Consider the following 15,337-nt stretch of genomic DNA (forward strand, 5'->3'; position numbering starts at 1 on the left):
TGCATTATTAATTTGATTATTCATAAAGAAATAAAAAATTTAAAATAAAAAGCATATTCCAGTAAAAACTTTTTTGTATAAATTATAGATAGTTTAATTTTAGTTAGATATATTATATTAATTTTTTTTACTCATTAATTACCAAATTGTGTCAAACGTTTTTTTTAAAGGATTAAGCAAAATATTAATGGGCTTTTACAAAAATAAGAAAGTAACGGGCTTTTGAAGCCCAATTTCAACCTCTTCTTTAACCTAGAGAAAGAGAGAGCATTGAAGGTTGCAGCACCATGAAAACAAAATTGATCAATGAAAAAAATCATCACTGGCAGTTTTGTTGGATTGAAGGAAACGATTTACATCTGTGGAAAAAAGAAAAAGGGTAATTAGGGAAATGAAACTGTCATGACAATGACAAAATTGATTCTCAAAATCACGTTGCCGCAAAAGCTTCGAATTGTGGCTTCTCACAAACGTGAATTTGGGACTATATTCACGTTTTATAGAATCGCTTCTGAAGCTGCCCAAACATCAAAAAGTATGCTAAAATCACGTTTCAAAAAGCAAACTCGCGTTTGAGGCTTCCAAACGCGGAACCAAACAAGCACTAAAATTAAAATAATAATTTATATACTTTTGGAATGTTGTTTTTTTTTTTCAAAAAATAATTTTAGAATAAAAATAATTTTTTTTATTATTTTCTTAAAATGTAAGAACTTTTCTAGATTAAAAAAATATCCTAATGAAAAACAAAAAAAAAAAAGGTGCTTAATGTAATACAGCTCATTATAAGTTGTTCTGGACCGGTCAAAGACCTAGGCCAATTGCTTAGGTCCAATAACAAATCAAGCTCAAATGCTTCATTTGGCAATTTACTCGCAACACACCCTTCTCGGTGACGGGGGTTTATAGAGAAATTGAGACTAATTCAAATGAACTGTAACGTCTCTTTCCCATGTTCCCGCGAATATCTCATCGGTGGTTACACTTCCCCCGATTTCGTAACCGCCGGACACACGTGTGTCATTACAACGGTTGTGCACTCACCCACCTCTATAAATAAGAAGCTCCTCGCAGCCTCCAAGGTAGAATCTCTTTCACTTCTAATCCCCCATTCTGAACCTCTACTGACTTGAGTGTCAGAGTGTCTACAGGTACACACCCCCTTCATTCAAACGCTCAACTAACGTATTTCCATCACCGTCAACCATCGCATTAAAGAAGTACCGGCAACCACCTTCTGATTAGGTACGATCATAAGCAAAACAAAAAAAAAAATACTACTTTCATAGTAATTAAGAAATATAGTTTAGTGCAATTAATTCTATATATTTAATGTAAAATGTAGGTCAAATGCAATATATAATTGGTAACTGTGAAAAAAAGTACATGTGATAATCCATAGTAGACAAAATAAAACACTTCATTAAATGTATAAAATCTGAAAATATTATAAAAGAAAATTTGGTAATCCTATCAATAATTTGGTAAAAAAAATATGAAAATTTTAGTACATAGGCATGTAGTTTCATCACACATTGCAAAATACTTCCTCATATACGAAGTTAGACAACAAATCAATGGAAAAGAACATGTTACAAAAAGTATGACAAAAAAGTTGTAAGGTTACAGCATGTTATGCAAGCACTTGAGCAATAGGGTGTTCATAAGTTGCAAATTGAAAGAGTGGCGCCAAAGGATAATTAGCAAAATACAGTGGGATTTAAATTGTACAATTCAAAAACACTACTGATATATGCTTCAGTATGTTATATGCTTCAAAAAACAATACTAATAACAATCGAAAAACCATCACTTAAGTTATATGCTTCGAAAAACATGCTTTTTTAGGTGTCTATCTAATAAAACAACACATGCGTACACATTCTGTTCCATAATTAATTCTTTTTGAGCAGCTGTTCCATAATTATTAATACAATTAAATTGATGATGATATTATTAGTTAAAAACAATGACCACCAGTAAAATAAATGACTACTTATTTAACAAAACAAAAAACCACCAAATACTGTTGCAAAATCACTTTCCCCTTCATCTATATGCAATCCAATCAAAGGAAAGGTTATTCTCACCTCAAAATTCGTTCACAGGTGCACAGTGCACCTTGCTTGCAAAGAAAGAAATAATAAAACTATGCATAGGAAATAAAGGCTAACAGCATAATAAGGTTTTGAACAAAACAAATTTCAGATTACGTTCAAAAAATATGACATTACACGACACAGTCTGAATCCTTAGATAATAGACCAAGAAATTGTGACAAAACTAAATAGAAAGACTGCCAAAATTGGTGTAAACATCTCAAACTAAAAACAAAAAATGCAAAAAGGATATTCCAATTCTCAAAAAAAAATATGCAGATCGATAAAATGCATGTTAAATTAGAATAAGTTAAGCAGTGGTATGAGAGGAAGGTTGTAAGGTCACGTCCTTCCATTTGCAAAACTCAAAATATCAAAATATATGATTCTTCTGTTGTTTGTGTAATTTACCACAGTTTAGGGTTTGTTATATATAGCCGATTTTGCATGGAAATTAGGGTAGCCGAGTTTGTAATTTACCACGGTTTAGGGTTTGCTATATATAGCCGACTTCGCATGGAAATTAGGGCAACCGAGTTTGCATGGAAATTAGGGTATTCTGTTTGTAAACGTATTAAATAAGTGTACAACAATTTGTAAAAAAAAGTATACAGAAACAATAGATATATACAAACGATGACACAACAGGATAGGAATGAAAAGCTCATAAGTGAGGAGAAATATTAGGGATTGCTGCATTTTATATAGAATTTTTTAGGTTAAATTGTTGCTAACCTAATGCAGCATTTTAGAGGGAAATTATTATGTTAAGTTGATGCAGATCTAATAAAATTAATAAGAGTTGTGTTATTTGAACATCCATATATGTGACAACCAAAATTTTACAAAGGAAATGAGGTAGTGGTACAAAAACCAAAGCAATAGAGAGAGAAAGTAAAAAGATAATGTGAGTATGAGAGAAAAAATTGTCACAAAAGTTGTAAAAAATGGTTGTTCAAATATCATTTCTCAATTAATAAATAAGGATTTTTTCGAAAAATTTGTTATTTTTGTTATTAGTGGGAAAATTTCACTCAACTATTTGCATTAGATATTTTTTATTTTTTTCGTTTCTAGTACAGAAAAGAGGGCAAAGACCAAAGAGAAAAGGAAAATTACAAAATTAAACGAACATTTTTAGGGATGAAAGCTCCAAAAATGTCCTCAAACAACATAACTTACTCTTCAAAAAAAAAAATCAATCCAAACTTATGTTTCCTTCACGCAATGTGTGATTTTATCTAAACCTCCCGAAAAAGTTCAATAAGAATTTAGATTCGAGAATCAGAACGGGGTAGCCCCATTAATCATAAAATTACCGACTACCAAATATTTTTGATTTAAATGATGATATATGAGAACTTAAAATAGTGGGGTGTGTGTGCGCGCGCGAATGTGTGTGTGTGTGTGTGTGTGTGTGTGTGTGTGTGTGTGTGGGGGGGGGGGGGGGGATATTCTTCGGATTTAGATCATATGTCAATAGTCTTTGCTCATCCTGATGAATGTGTTCTTATATGATCTAAGAGTTAATCTTTTTGCTCAAGTTCAAGATTTATCAACCAACTCACTTGTCGTCATTACATAATTATAGAATAGATTTAACATACTGTTAATATTAATTTTTATTTCAAAACATTTTAACCAACGGAGTCTACATTCAACGACTTGCAATTTCTCTGCATTTAGAGATTAAAGTGACTTCTCCTTTTCCATTCAGGAGCTAAAGTGATTAATTCCCCAATATTTATTACATCGGATAAATTCAAATAAGTGAGTTCAAAATTCAAATGTGTTCAAAATTACAAGTCACAAGTCATTAAGAAATATTTATAAATAAATGGACTAATTTTAAACAATTATATAAAGGGGATATGAAATTTTGAACCGTCTTTTCCATCAATCTTTTTTTTTCTTGAGAAATAATGATGTATTGTTGACATCATTGAGTATAAAAATTTATATTATAATTATAGTATATTGTTAGTATCATTGAAAAAGTTAAACATTGTTTGTCGGTTTTTTTTTAATTTGAAAATTTAAAATCATCTAATCTACTTTTAATCAAAAATTTGTAAAAACACCATTCATACTTTATAAGTGTTACCGCAATAAAAAGAGTAGAAAGATAATCGTTCTTTCCACCAGTAATACTTAACGGAAAAAAAATTTATATTAATTTAATCTACACCAATTCTCTAATAGGATGAAACTTATTTATTGTTGGGTGGAAGAACTACACAGTAATTTAGAAATACCGGTTATTCTTCGGATTTAGGTCATATGTCAAGAGTCTTTGCTCATCCTGATGAATGTGTTCTGATATGATCTAAGAGTTAATCTTTTTGCTCAAGTTCAAGATTTATCAACCAACTCACTTGTCGTCATTACATAATTATATAATAGATTTAACATACTGTTAATATTAATTTTTATTTTAAAACATTTTTTATTTAGTATTAAGTTTCTACCATTGTATATCAGTGACTAATCTCTGTAAGATAATATGTGGGACATATAAGGTGAATTCTCTCCTCCCACTTGGACCAACCAATTGGTGCTATTTTTTTTTTAAAACTTTGATAATAAAAAATAAAAATAAAAATCTCTTTAAAAGTTGCGAACACAACTATAGAGACTAATATTATGAACCTTATGGACTTCAATAGGCAAAAAAAAAAACTTTTTAACAATGTGTTTGGTTAAGGTGAAACAGAGAAGAGAGAAAGAGCATGCGGTAGGATAGAAGTTCAGAACTTCTCATGTTTGGTTGCAAAGAGAAAGAGGGAAGAGAGATAAAACACATGGGACCCACGATCGTTTTTAGTCTCTCCAAAATAGAGAAGAAAGAGAGTAGAAGTTCACTTTTTTATTTTAATTCCACTAATAACCTTATAAAATTGTTGCAAAGTTTGCAACATGGAAACACAAGTGTTGGTTGTGATTGGTGATAGAGTGTTCCTTTTCTAATATACATATGTTGAGCAGTACAAATACAGTGATTAAGTAAAGTTTTAAAATTTTCTTAATAATTCCTTCAAAAAAATCTTAATAATTGATTAAATTACATAAAAACTATATTTAGTTTAAGTTAATTCAATTAAACTAATTAATTTAATTTTGCACAAAAAAATAATTAATTTAATTGATATGAAGTTTAATTAAATAATGTAATTAATTAAAATAAACTTTGAATAAAAGATTAAATAAATTTAATGAATAATTTTTTATTGTAGGGGCATCTTAGTACTTTTATAAATAATCAACACTTCTCTCTTCTATTTCTCTCATCTCTCTCTTATTACCTAGCCGTCTATTTCCTATATTGTCAAAAACTGAATTAAAAAGTATATAATTAGATTTAACCAAGTTCGATTCTTGGTTAGGCTATCCTTAGTCCTTACCTTATAGTCGAACTCCGGTTTACTATGACCTCTTTTATCTGAGAACCGAAGGGTCAACACCAAAAAATAAGTATATAATTAGATTTTAGTTTTTTTTTTTGTAAATAATCAAGATTTAGTTGTTGCCAACAGCAAATGTGCATAGATAGTTTCGTACTTATGTTGACTCTATAGTTAATTGGCTTAAATGTACTTTTGATTTCCCTATTTACATATTTTTGAACTTTCAATCCCTCTATTTTTAAAACCATTTTTTTATCCTCTGTTTAGAAAGTTAGCAAAAAAATTTGGTCCCCACCAATTTAAATGATGTAACACCTCTATTATGTGGTGTTGACTTGGGATTAGTCTATTTATTTAATTAACTTCATCAATTAGCTAAAGCAACTAGCTCTAATGAATATATTACTTATTGACCTTAATCTAATCAAATATTATATTTGACACAAATTTTACCAGCAATTTGGATGATCAGCATAGTTTAAATACTCCCTTCGTCCTTATATCTAAGCATCCATTTGATTTTATTTTTGTTCCTAAATGTAAACCTCTTTTCAAATTACTAGATGCATTTATTATTATTTTCTTAAACATACCCCTAATTTATACTACTATCTTGTCTTAAAATATGAAAAGTCAAATTTAATACACATGCAAACAAATGTTTATTTCGTAATATTAACACACAAAACAGACACATTAATTACACTGATAATTTTTTTAAGAAATGTGAAAAGGGAATGGGTAAGAGACGGAGGGATTATATGATTAATTTTGTTTAAAATTGGTGAATATGGAGACAAATATATTAGCCACTGGCTATTGTTAGTTGCTGAAATTTTCCTTCACAAGATCTCTCCATTTAACCATGATAGATTTAAAATAAAATATATGAACTCTAGAAAATTATTTCGTATAGTTTTATTCTTGCCAATCTTCGGAAGAAAAAACTTCAATATCATCATTAAATTTTAGAGGTTTCTTTTTCCACCCTCGAACTTCTCGCATGCCTTATTTTTGGATTTTAAAATTCAAAAAATGGAGGATTTTAAAGGGTTTATGAACGTGTTATACGTTTTTCAGATTATATAATTCAAAATTCAATAGAACGCGTGAAAAACAAGTAGCACGAGAAAATAAATTCTCAAGAATCTATGCTAGAGGAGATTGCAATTGTGATGGCGCCCTTAGAATTTAACTACAATTGTTTAGAGAATTTTCTTGTAGTAATTTTGCCCCCTCTAGTTTGAAAATTAGATTTTATATAATTACAGCAAGACGTTACAACTGATTAATTTATTCTGTAAAACCTACTTTCATTTTAAACTGTTGGTCTTAAATCATCGGTTGTGATCTACTACAACGGAAAACTGTGTGAAATTTTGACAACAGAGAATCAGGAACTCTAGTTTGAATGTGAATGTTGTTGGTGTTTAGTGAATTTTCTTGTCTAAAAAAAGATAGTTGTGGTGTATCAATAAGAGATGTGTTATTTGAATAACTTATTTGATTGACAATTTATTTGACAATTATAATTTTATAAAGAAAAATTAGATATTGACACAAAAATTGAAACAAAATATCATTTCTCATCTATTAAGCAACTGTCAAAAGGACAAATAACAAAAGCTTTCCGGATGAAAAATAATCTTAATGATTAGGACAAAAGTTCCTATTTAGATAAAGAACACAATTAAGTGACGTAACATAAGAAATCATCATCACTTATGTGTTATTTTAATAATTGAAAAATAAAATAAAATCAAACTATTTTTTTATATAAACTATAACTTTCATAAAAAGCTTACAAAAAATTAGGTAAAGCAACTTAACATGATAAGAGTTTTATTTAAAGAGGTTAACATAGCATCATAAACTCTCAAAGAGACTCAAATATTTATCGGAAGATTAGTCATTTTAGTCTCTGAATAGGAAAGAAGTCATCACTTTAGTCCATGAATGTAGACTGTTAGTCAATTTAGTCCCTGAATGCAGACTCTGTTAGTCAATTTAGTCCCTAAATGTAGATTTTGTTAGTCACTTTAATCCCTGAAATTAACCAACGGAGTCTACATTCAAGGACTTACAATTTTTCTGCATTTAGAGACTAAAGTGACTTCTTTCCCATTTAGGGACTAAAGTAATTAATTCCCCAATATTTATTACATTAGATAAATTCAAATAAGTGAGTTCAAAATTCAAATGTTTTCAAAATTACAAGTCACAAGTCATTAAGAAATATTTACAAATAAATGGACTAATTTTAAACAATTATATAAAGGGGATATGAAATTTTGAACCGTCTTTTCCATCAATCTTTTTTTTTCTTGAGGAATAATGATATATTGTTGACATCATTGAGTATAAAAATTTATATTATAATTATAATATATTGTTGGTATCATTGAAAAAGTTAAACATTGTTTGTCAGTTTTTTTTTTTAATTTGAAAATTCAAAATCATCTAATCTACTTTTAATCAAAAATTTGTAAAAACACCATTCATACTTTATAAGTGTTACCGCAATAAAAAGGGCCGAAAGACAATCGTTCTTTCCACCGGTAATACTTAACGGGAAAAAAAAAATCATATTAATTTAATCTACACCAATTCTCTAATAGGATGAAACTTATTTATTGTTGGGTGGAAGAACTACACAGTAATTTAGAAATAGCAGTGATAAGCAAATAAAATCCACAGATTAGTTCAAAAGATACAATCAGAGTAAAAGTTCAGTCGGTCAATAATCTGTTCACACTACAATTGAGCATTTGGGATTTAACAGCTCTTCACCTGCCAAATCACAGTGATAACGTAGTTATCAAAGTACAAATACAAATGAATAATATAAAAATGAATTCACTTGAAAATATTTAAGCTCTCACGATGCGCCATAAAACTATAAACTAGTTTCAATATAAGTATGTACATGGAAAAATAAATAGGAACATCAGAACTCAAATGAAGGAAGATGAAGAGATTACAGTAACAACGTATATATAATCTACACCATTTCAGCTCTGACCACTATAATTTGGACAGATTTCTGATTTTATTTAAATATCCAATAAGGCGCTTGAACATAGTGGTCAACCTCCAAAGTCTGCAGTAGAGAACATCATGAAAGCAATTTGCTAAATAATCTGCTACTGACCAGTGTTCCCTAAAAGACGTTCAACGGCCGCATGAACATTCCCTGAAGTGGCAATAAGAGCCCTTATGTTCTCTTGTGTGTCAAAGAATCCCATCTCTTGAAGCTGTGTAAGCTGGGTGGCATACAATTGCTCTGGTGGCTCTGAGAAGACAACAAAAAAATCTAGGTTAAATACATTACTCATTAGTACCGTTTGAAGATTTTTTATTAGTTTCATATGTTCGAAAGTTTATAACTGGGTCCTAGTGATTCAAAAATATCCAATTGGGAATAACATTATAACAGTAAAGGACCAGATCTGATATTTTGAAAATTGGAACCAAACTAACAAATTTTATTCGTACCCACAGTTTCAAGAAGACTTCTTATAGCTCCCTGAATTCAGCTTACTTTTAGAAACTTACATGATTCGACCGTAAGCAAGAACCTAACTAGATTTTTCTAGTGGAAGAGCCGGATACAAAATGTAAACTAGAGACTTATATACTACTTGGATTGGTATAAATGGAATGAAACCATAACATGTTTCACTGCTTGGATTGTGTAAATTAGAATGAAACAATATCACATGTATTCCATCCAATACCTCATTTTTATTCCAATTTTTATTGCGAGAAGTGGGATGGGACATGCCTTTTCTTCCATTCCATGATTAAAATATCCAAACAATAAAATGATAACTTTATTCAATTCCACACCAAACCATTCTGTTTTGTTCCATTCTGTACCATCATGCATTAAATATCCAAACATAGCCTAATTCCTAAATAGTATCTATCATAAGCTACAGATTAGCATAATCTGAAATATATTGAGAAAAAAGTAGAAAACAACAATGCTAACCATTTGATCTATTTGGAGCAGCTCCAAGGCCACCAGCTCCAAGGCCACCAAACATGCTGGATAACATCTCCAACCCCATGTTGTTAAATGGTCCTGCCAATAAAACAAGTAGATAATGATTTCAAAGAAATGTTGCAACTTCTGTTTGCAATGAAATGACAGTCGCATCATCCAAAATAGCCATCACCTAACTTAAACCTCCGCCTCCAAAAGAGTTGTTAATGCACATGAAAATTAATTCTGCAGCTTAAATATGGTTTGAAAAGAAGACATCCATACCTACTTTTATTTATGAATTGCCTAACAATATCTGAGTTGGTAGTCACCAAAGTGTATTTCATAATCAAATTCTCATTTTATTACTTAAAAAGGAAAACCAAATTTCCTGTTCACCGGAATCTTCATTCAGAGAACAAGTGGAAGAAAACTGCATTATATTATTCGTTTTTTTTAATGGCATAGGTAAGTTTGTTAGTTGTTATGGTAGTATTTTCTCCCAACTCCATTATATTCTTCAATGTTCAGCCGATTAAAAATATTTATAATTCATTAAAGTCAACTACTCAAGTATGGATGCATAATTTGAAGATTTAGTTAAGCAATTTGAATCGCCAATGAAATACTAAAACAACAATATAGCAAAAAGAACAGTTTGAATTATAAGAAACCAAGATAATTGGGGGTTATACTGTACCAGTCCCTCCACCAGTTTGACCAGTTTGACCCGATTCCCTGCAACAAGATGCCAGATTAATAAAGCAAAATATAATAAGAAAAAAAGCTAACAAGGACAGACAGACTGTATCATATATAACAGGTTAGGCCAGCACAAATGTAAACCACCCTCAAACAACTCTAAGCAGTTATATCCACAACATAAAACTTTAAACCTTGTGTTTAAGTCACAGTCAGTGGCAAGAATCCTGTTCCAAGAGGTTTGAGTTGTATTGTACATAAGATTTTGTTACATGAATATAGTGCCAGAAGTATCATTTGATTAAGAAAGAAGAATAGCACTTCACTTTATAACAATTTTATTTAAGCACACAGAATCAGAAAAAGCTTTATACTTCACTTCCAAATACCTGTAACATTTCTTTTGGATTTTGGAATGATATATTAATTTGAGATTTCTCAAAAATATATATGGTATTTCTAGTTCCTAGTTTACTCGCGCAAAGTCAAAAATCTCCTCTTTCGGTAATTGTGAACGGAGATATTAAAAGATCTTGGTTTTCAAGGATAGACTCATAACACCTTGGACATTAAAATGGAAGCTATAAATATGCATGGTTTTTGGCAAAGTGATCATGTAAAAACAAATAAATACAAGGCCCGGACAACTACTTATTTATGGGATGTCAAATGAGCCATCTAAGTACAAGGTCAGTTAAAGTGGGTTTTAGACACTGGAGCAGAGATAGTAACTACATCATTAAGCAAAAGATTAAGAACTTAAGATATTTGAAGTTCTCGTGTCCTTAAAAGGATAGGGAGAAAAATGCCAGCTGAGAATGAAAAGACCAGAGTTGTGTAATTACGTACCGTGTTGATTGTTGCTGAGACAGAAGAGCTTGCTGGAAAGACATGAGTTGCTGTCATTGTGTAATGAGACAGGGTAGTAAGTATTTGAAAACAAGTAACTATCAAATTACATGGGAAGCATATACTTCTTTATCATAATAACAAACCACGTTTTAAACAAACAAATTTTCTGCTGAAGAGTTTTCAATTCACAATATTATGGCATCAGAGTTTTCATTCAACCATTAGACCTATGACATTGACGCCGTTGTTCAAATTAGTCTTTTTCCCGTTATTTTTCCATATTAAAAGTATTTGAATTCTTTACAAAGTAACTACATGCAAACATATGCAGCAACTTTTGACAAATTAAGAATCTGAGTATCAAACCACGTATTTATTGAAGATATCAAAGATATATAGCCAATCCTATGCTTCAGACAAGACATGTCAATAGATACATTAGATTAAATCTGTCTACCTGCATTGTCTCAGGTGATTGAAACAAACGTAGGAACTCAGGATTTTGCATCACATCTCTAAGAGAATTTAAATCAGGCATGCCACCACGTTGTTCAGTATTAGCAGCACCAAGAATCTAAAAAGTAAAGTGAATATTAGAATGATCAGGTCAACATATGCACATTGCATCATGTACTCGTACAAGGCACGGTAAGTACATACCTGACTCAAAGTTTGTGGGTTGGAAAGCATACTTTGCATCATTTGTGAGATAGCTGGATTTTGCATTAATTGAGTCAATAAAGCAGGATCTGGCATACCACTACCACCCAGCATGCCTTCAAGGCCAGGCAAACCAAGCCCTCCTAAGCCAGTAGGTGCTTGCTGCCTAGCATCCCCACCAGTGGTTGAACTCCTGGTGTTATTTTGGGGAGCTCCAGCTGCATTGTTCCCCATAAATTACAGCATTAGTCACAATACTAGTCTCAAAACATCAAAAAAACAAATTAAAAAATGTCTTTAAAATGAACTGGGGAGAAAAAAAAAGTATCAGAACTTACTTCCTGTAGAGGACCAAGGATTAGGAAGTGGGTTAGCATTGGGAATGGGAGAGCCAGCAGTTGTTTCAGAATTAGTGGTTGAGGGATTAGTTGATTGGTCCCTGGATAGGCCACCCTGAGTCCCTGAAAGTGCTGTATTACCGGCCATTGTAGTGGCATTTAAAAATGGTTCTTGAACGTTTTCATACATGCGCCTCAGCATGTTGAATCCCTCAGGAGATGATTCAATGTTGCTCATTGCCCTATCTGTATTTCTCATCATTTCACGCATGATCTCAGGGTTCCTTGTAGCTTCAAGGGTCTGGCGGAGAGTACTGGGATCATTAAGTACGTGTGCTAGCTCAGGGTTTCGATCCATGAGCTCTTGCATCTGTGGGTTGTTCATTATAAGATTCCGCACTATCTCGGGGTTACTTACTAGATTCTGCATAGCAGGTGAATTCATCATTTCTCTCATTAAATTGGGATTTGAAATAAATGGTTGCTGCATTTGTTCAAGATCTGGAAATCCCTCGCCAAATAAGGTATTTCTCCCAGTGCCATTGGCACCTAGTCCAGGAAACAATGAAGCTCCAAAACCGAGCCCTCCTAAACCCCCAGCAGCATTAGCTCCAGCGCCTGCGGCATCATTTGTTGTGGTATTGGTGCCACTACTATTGGTCCCACCACTCGCATTGGTAGGTGCAAAGCTACGAACCAAATGCACAGCATGATCTGCCTCCAAACCTATAATACATTACAAATTACAAATGCAGATATTAAAAGAGTTCTATATAGTTTACAAAATAGAAAGAATAAACACAGTCAAAGGCTATGTGAATATTATCAAAGAATCACCTATATTACTTCATAACAGTTTCGAGACAGAGAAAAGAACTATCTACAAAATCGCAGCAGAGATAAAAGCATACAATTACTCAAAGATGTGTCATGTGAACTTGACCTAAAAGACATAAACAATGTTCCAAATTGAAATCAGAAACCAGTTGAAAAAACCATCCCGACCCCTCAAGCTTAATTTTCAAAAAATTATAAAATAACAAAAAATAACATTGATATATAAAAATAAAAACCAATTCATTCCCAAATGGAAGCATGAGTGAGAAAATAACACCCTTCACATCCCACATCTAACACCACATCTTTTATTAGTTCAAAAGAGCCCAGCATATCAAATGTCCAAGCGGCCACCATTTGAGTTGTACTTATGTTACCTAACACCGCATCTTCTATTGTAAACTACTTAATAAACCGTTCTCCTATAAGCATAATACACATCACAATCCTAATCAACCATAAGCTATACATTTTGAACTGAATGATTCTCTTTTTTTTGGTAAACCAAGTATCCTCCGCTAGCAATTGCGAAGACTAATCTCTCGAGACTTATTGGACCCAAACAAACAACAAACTCTCCCCAAGAGTTCTAATGTTGCTGCATGCTCAATCTGAGGTTTGAACCCGAGACCTTGGTTAGTTGAGTCATTCTCTTTCACAAATCAACCACTCATTAATTCATTCAAAAATCATTAAAATCTGCATTAATAATTTAATACTCAGACAAAACCATAGAATAATCTACAACACCTAACCAAATATCATTAAATTCACAAGAATTAACTAAAAAACCACATAAAACTAAATCAAAACAGCATTAAACAATAGAATAATCTACAACACCTAACTAAATATCATTAAATTCATAAAAATTAACCAAAAAAATGACAGAAAACTAAATCAAACAGAATTAAACAATTTCAACAGAACGAATCAAATTCACAACATCGAGATCGGAAAATTGAACTACCATAGCTTTGAAGCGTTTGATCATCCTTCAATATACGACCTTTGTAGATGAGACGTTGTTGTTGTGCGGGGATATCACAGTTACGCGCAATGAGATCCTTGAACGATCCAACCGTGGAATCGAGAGAAACCTGAACGGAATACTTTGTACCGTTAGAGCATCGAACATTGATGTTAACTTCGGTCTTCGATTCTGAAGCGGAATCTTCAACGGCACCGTCACCTCCCATGGTGGCGCGTGAATACAGTCGCGCTTTGTAGGAAGATTGGATTGTGCTGAATCGAATGAAAGGGGGAAACAAAACCCTAATTGAAGGAAGAGGGTGTAGAGAATGAAGAAGGAAGGAGGAGATAGTAGAAGCTGAAAATTTGTTTGTTTCGCAATAGTAAAGAAAATTTATTATTTGTCTCAATTTATTTATGTTAAAAGGATATGCATTGACGGTGTAAAATAATGTTACACGGACACTCGATCAAAATATATTATTTGTCATATCAATGTCATCCCACTCTTTTTTTTAGTAGTCTATTGGCTAGAGCTCACATAATTAAACGTGGAGAAGTGAGGTATTCGGGGTTTGAATCCCGGCCCCTGCATAAATTATGCAATGTCGCTACCAGCTGAGGATGTACCGGGGTTCGAACCCCGATCATGGCGTCCGACCTAACAATTTCGACATTTTGCCAATTAATCTAGGACTTGCTGACTATTTATTTTCAACTAGCATTTAAACTGAAACTTCGTGCCTCTCTGTCCGCTCTTTTTATTACATTAATGCACATAAATTACGAACAATAGTTTTTATGAAATATATTTTGATTAAAACTAATTTAAAATTGATTAAAATTATAGGCATAGATAATATATATTTTGCACTTTTATATTGCAATAAACTAAACTTATATTTTTCAATGATATTAACAATATAACAAATATAATATAATTTCTTATCTTTTTTAATGACATCAACAAAATATCTGATCAAATTTGCTTAAAGATATAATTGAAAGGAGAAAAGTAGTATAAAACACTCTTACTTTCTATGTATATCTTTCTATGTATATAGCATAGATAATTAACAGTTGATATATTTACTGAGTTTAGAGCAGTATGATCCATCAAAAGTTATTATGATATGAAAAATGTTAACCGGTGCCTCTGTGGTACTGGTTAAGGATGCTAAAAAAGGGAATTGTAGTTATTGCATTGAAAATTGTGTAATTAATATTAAAATGGTCAAAAATGCTTTATTTTATAGTAATAATTACATTTTTTGGTTTCTTTAATCAGTGATCTGGAGGCATCGGTTAGCATGACCCTTATGATATCTCGTTGAATTTTAATGTAAACATAATTTTCGATGACGGTGCATGTCTTTTAAAAGATTTTTTTTTAACTTGTAGGAAAAGTTTATATTTTTTTTTATCATCAATATCGATTAATTATAATTTTGTCAAACAAAAATTATCAATTAATCATAAAAAAGT

At 31.6% G+C, this 15,337-nt stretch overlaps 1 protein-coding gene across 2 annotated transcripts; it reads right to left on the bottom strand.

Annotated features, from left to right (window-relative positions):
- Positions 1–8,201: 8,201 nt before the first annotated feature.
- On the bottom strand, positions 8,202–14,248 carry LOC11444847 (ubiquitin domain-containing protein DSK2b). 2 transcript variants are annotated; one of them, XM_039828473.1, is made up of 8 exons: positions 13,851–14,248; positions 12,047–12,769; positions 11,706–11,923; positions 11,503–11,619; positions 11,043–11,092; positions 10,192–10,229; positions 9,498–9,590; positions 8,202–8,795 (listed from the first exon to the last, which is right to left on the bottom strand). In XM_039828473.1, the coding sequence occupies exons 1-8, from the start codon at positions 14,077–14,079 to the stop codon at positions 8,647–8,649; spliced, it is 1,617 nt and encodes a 538-aa protein (XP_039684407.1). In that variant the 5' UTR covers positions 14,080–14,248; the 3' UTR covers positions 8,202–8,646. The 2 variants fall into 2 exon arrangements, with proteins under 2 accessions (XP_039684407.1, XP_003629155.1); XM_003629107.4 differs by having other exon boundaries at positions 12,044–12,769.
- Between the last annotated feature and the right edge of the window lie 1,089 nt (positions 14,249–15,337).

This window comes from Medicago truncatula, chromosome 8 (genome assembly GCF_003473485.1).
Source record: "Medicago truncatula cultivar Jemalong A17 chromosome 8, MtrunA17r5.0-ANR, whole genome shotgun sequence".
NCBI classification, from domain to species: Eukaryota; Viridiplantae; Streptophyta; class Magnoliopsida; order Fabales; family Fabaceae; genus Medicago; species Medicago truncatula.

Coding starts and splice junctions, on each gene's coding strand:
- LOC11444847 (XM_003629107.4), bottom strand. CDS start 14,079: ATGGGAGGTGACGGTGCCGTTGAAGATTCCGCTTCAGAATCGAAGACC. Junction 10,230..11,042: donor TCTCAGCAACAATCAACACG/GTACGTAATTAC, acceptor ATCTTGTTGCAG/GGAATCGGGTCAAACTGGTC. Junction 8,796..9,497: donor TGCTCCAAATAGATCAAATG/GTTAGCATTGTT, acceptor TTGTCTTCTCAG/AGCCACCAGAGCAATTGTAT.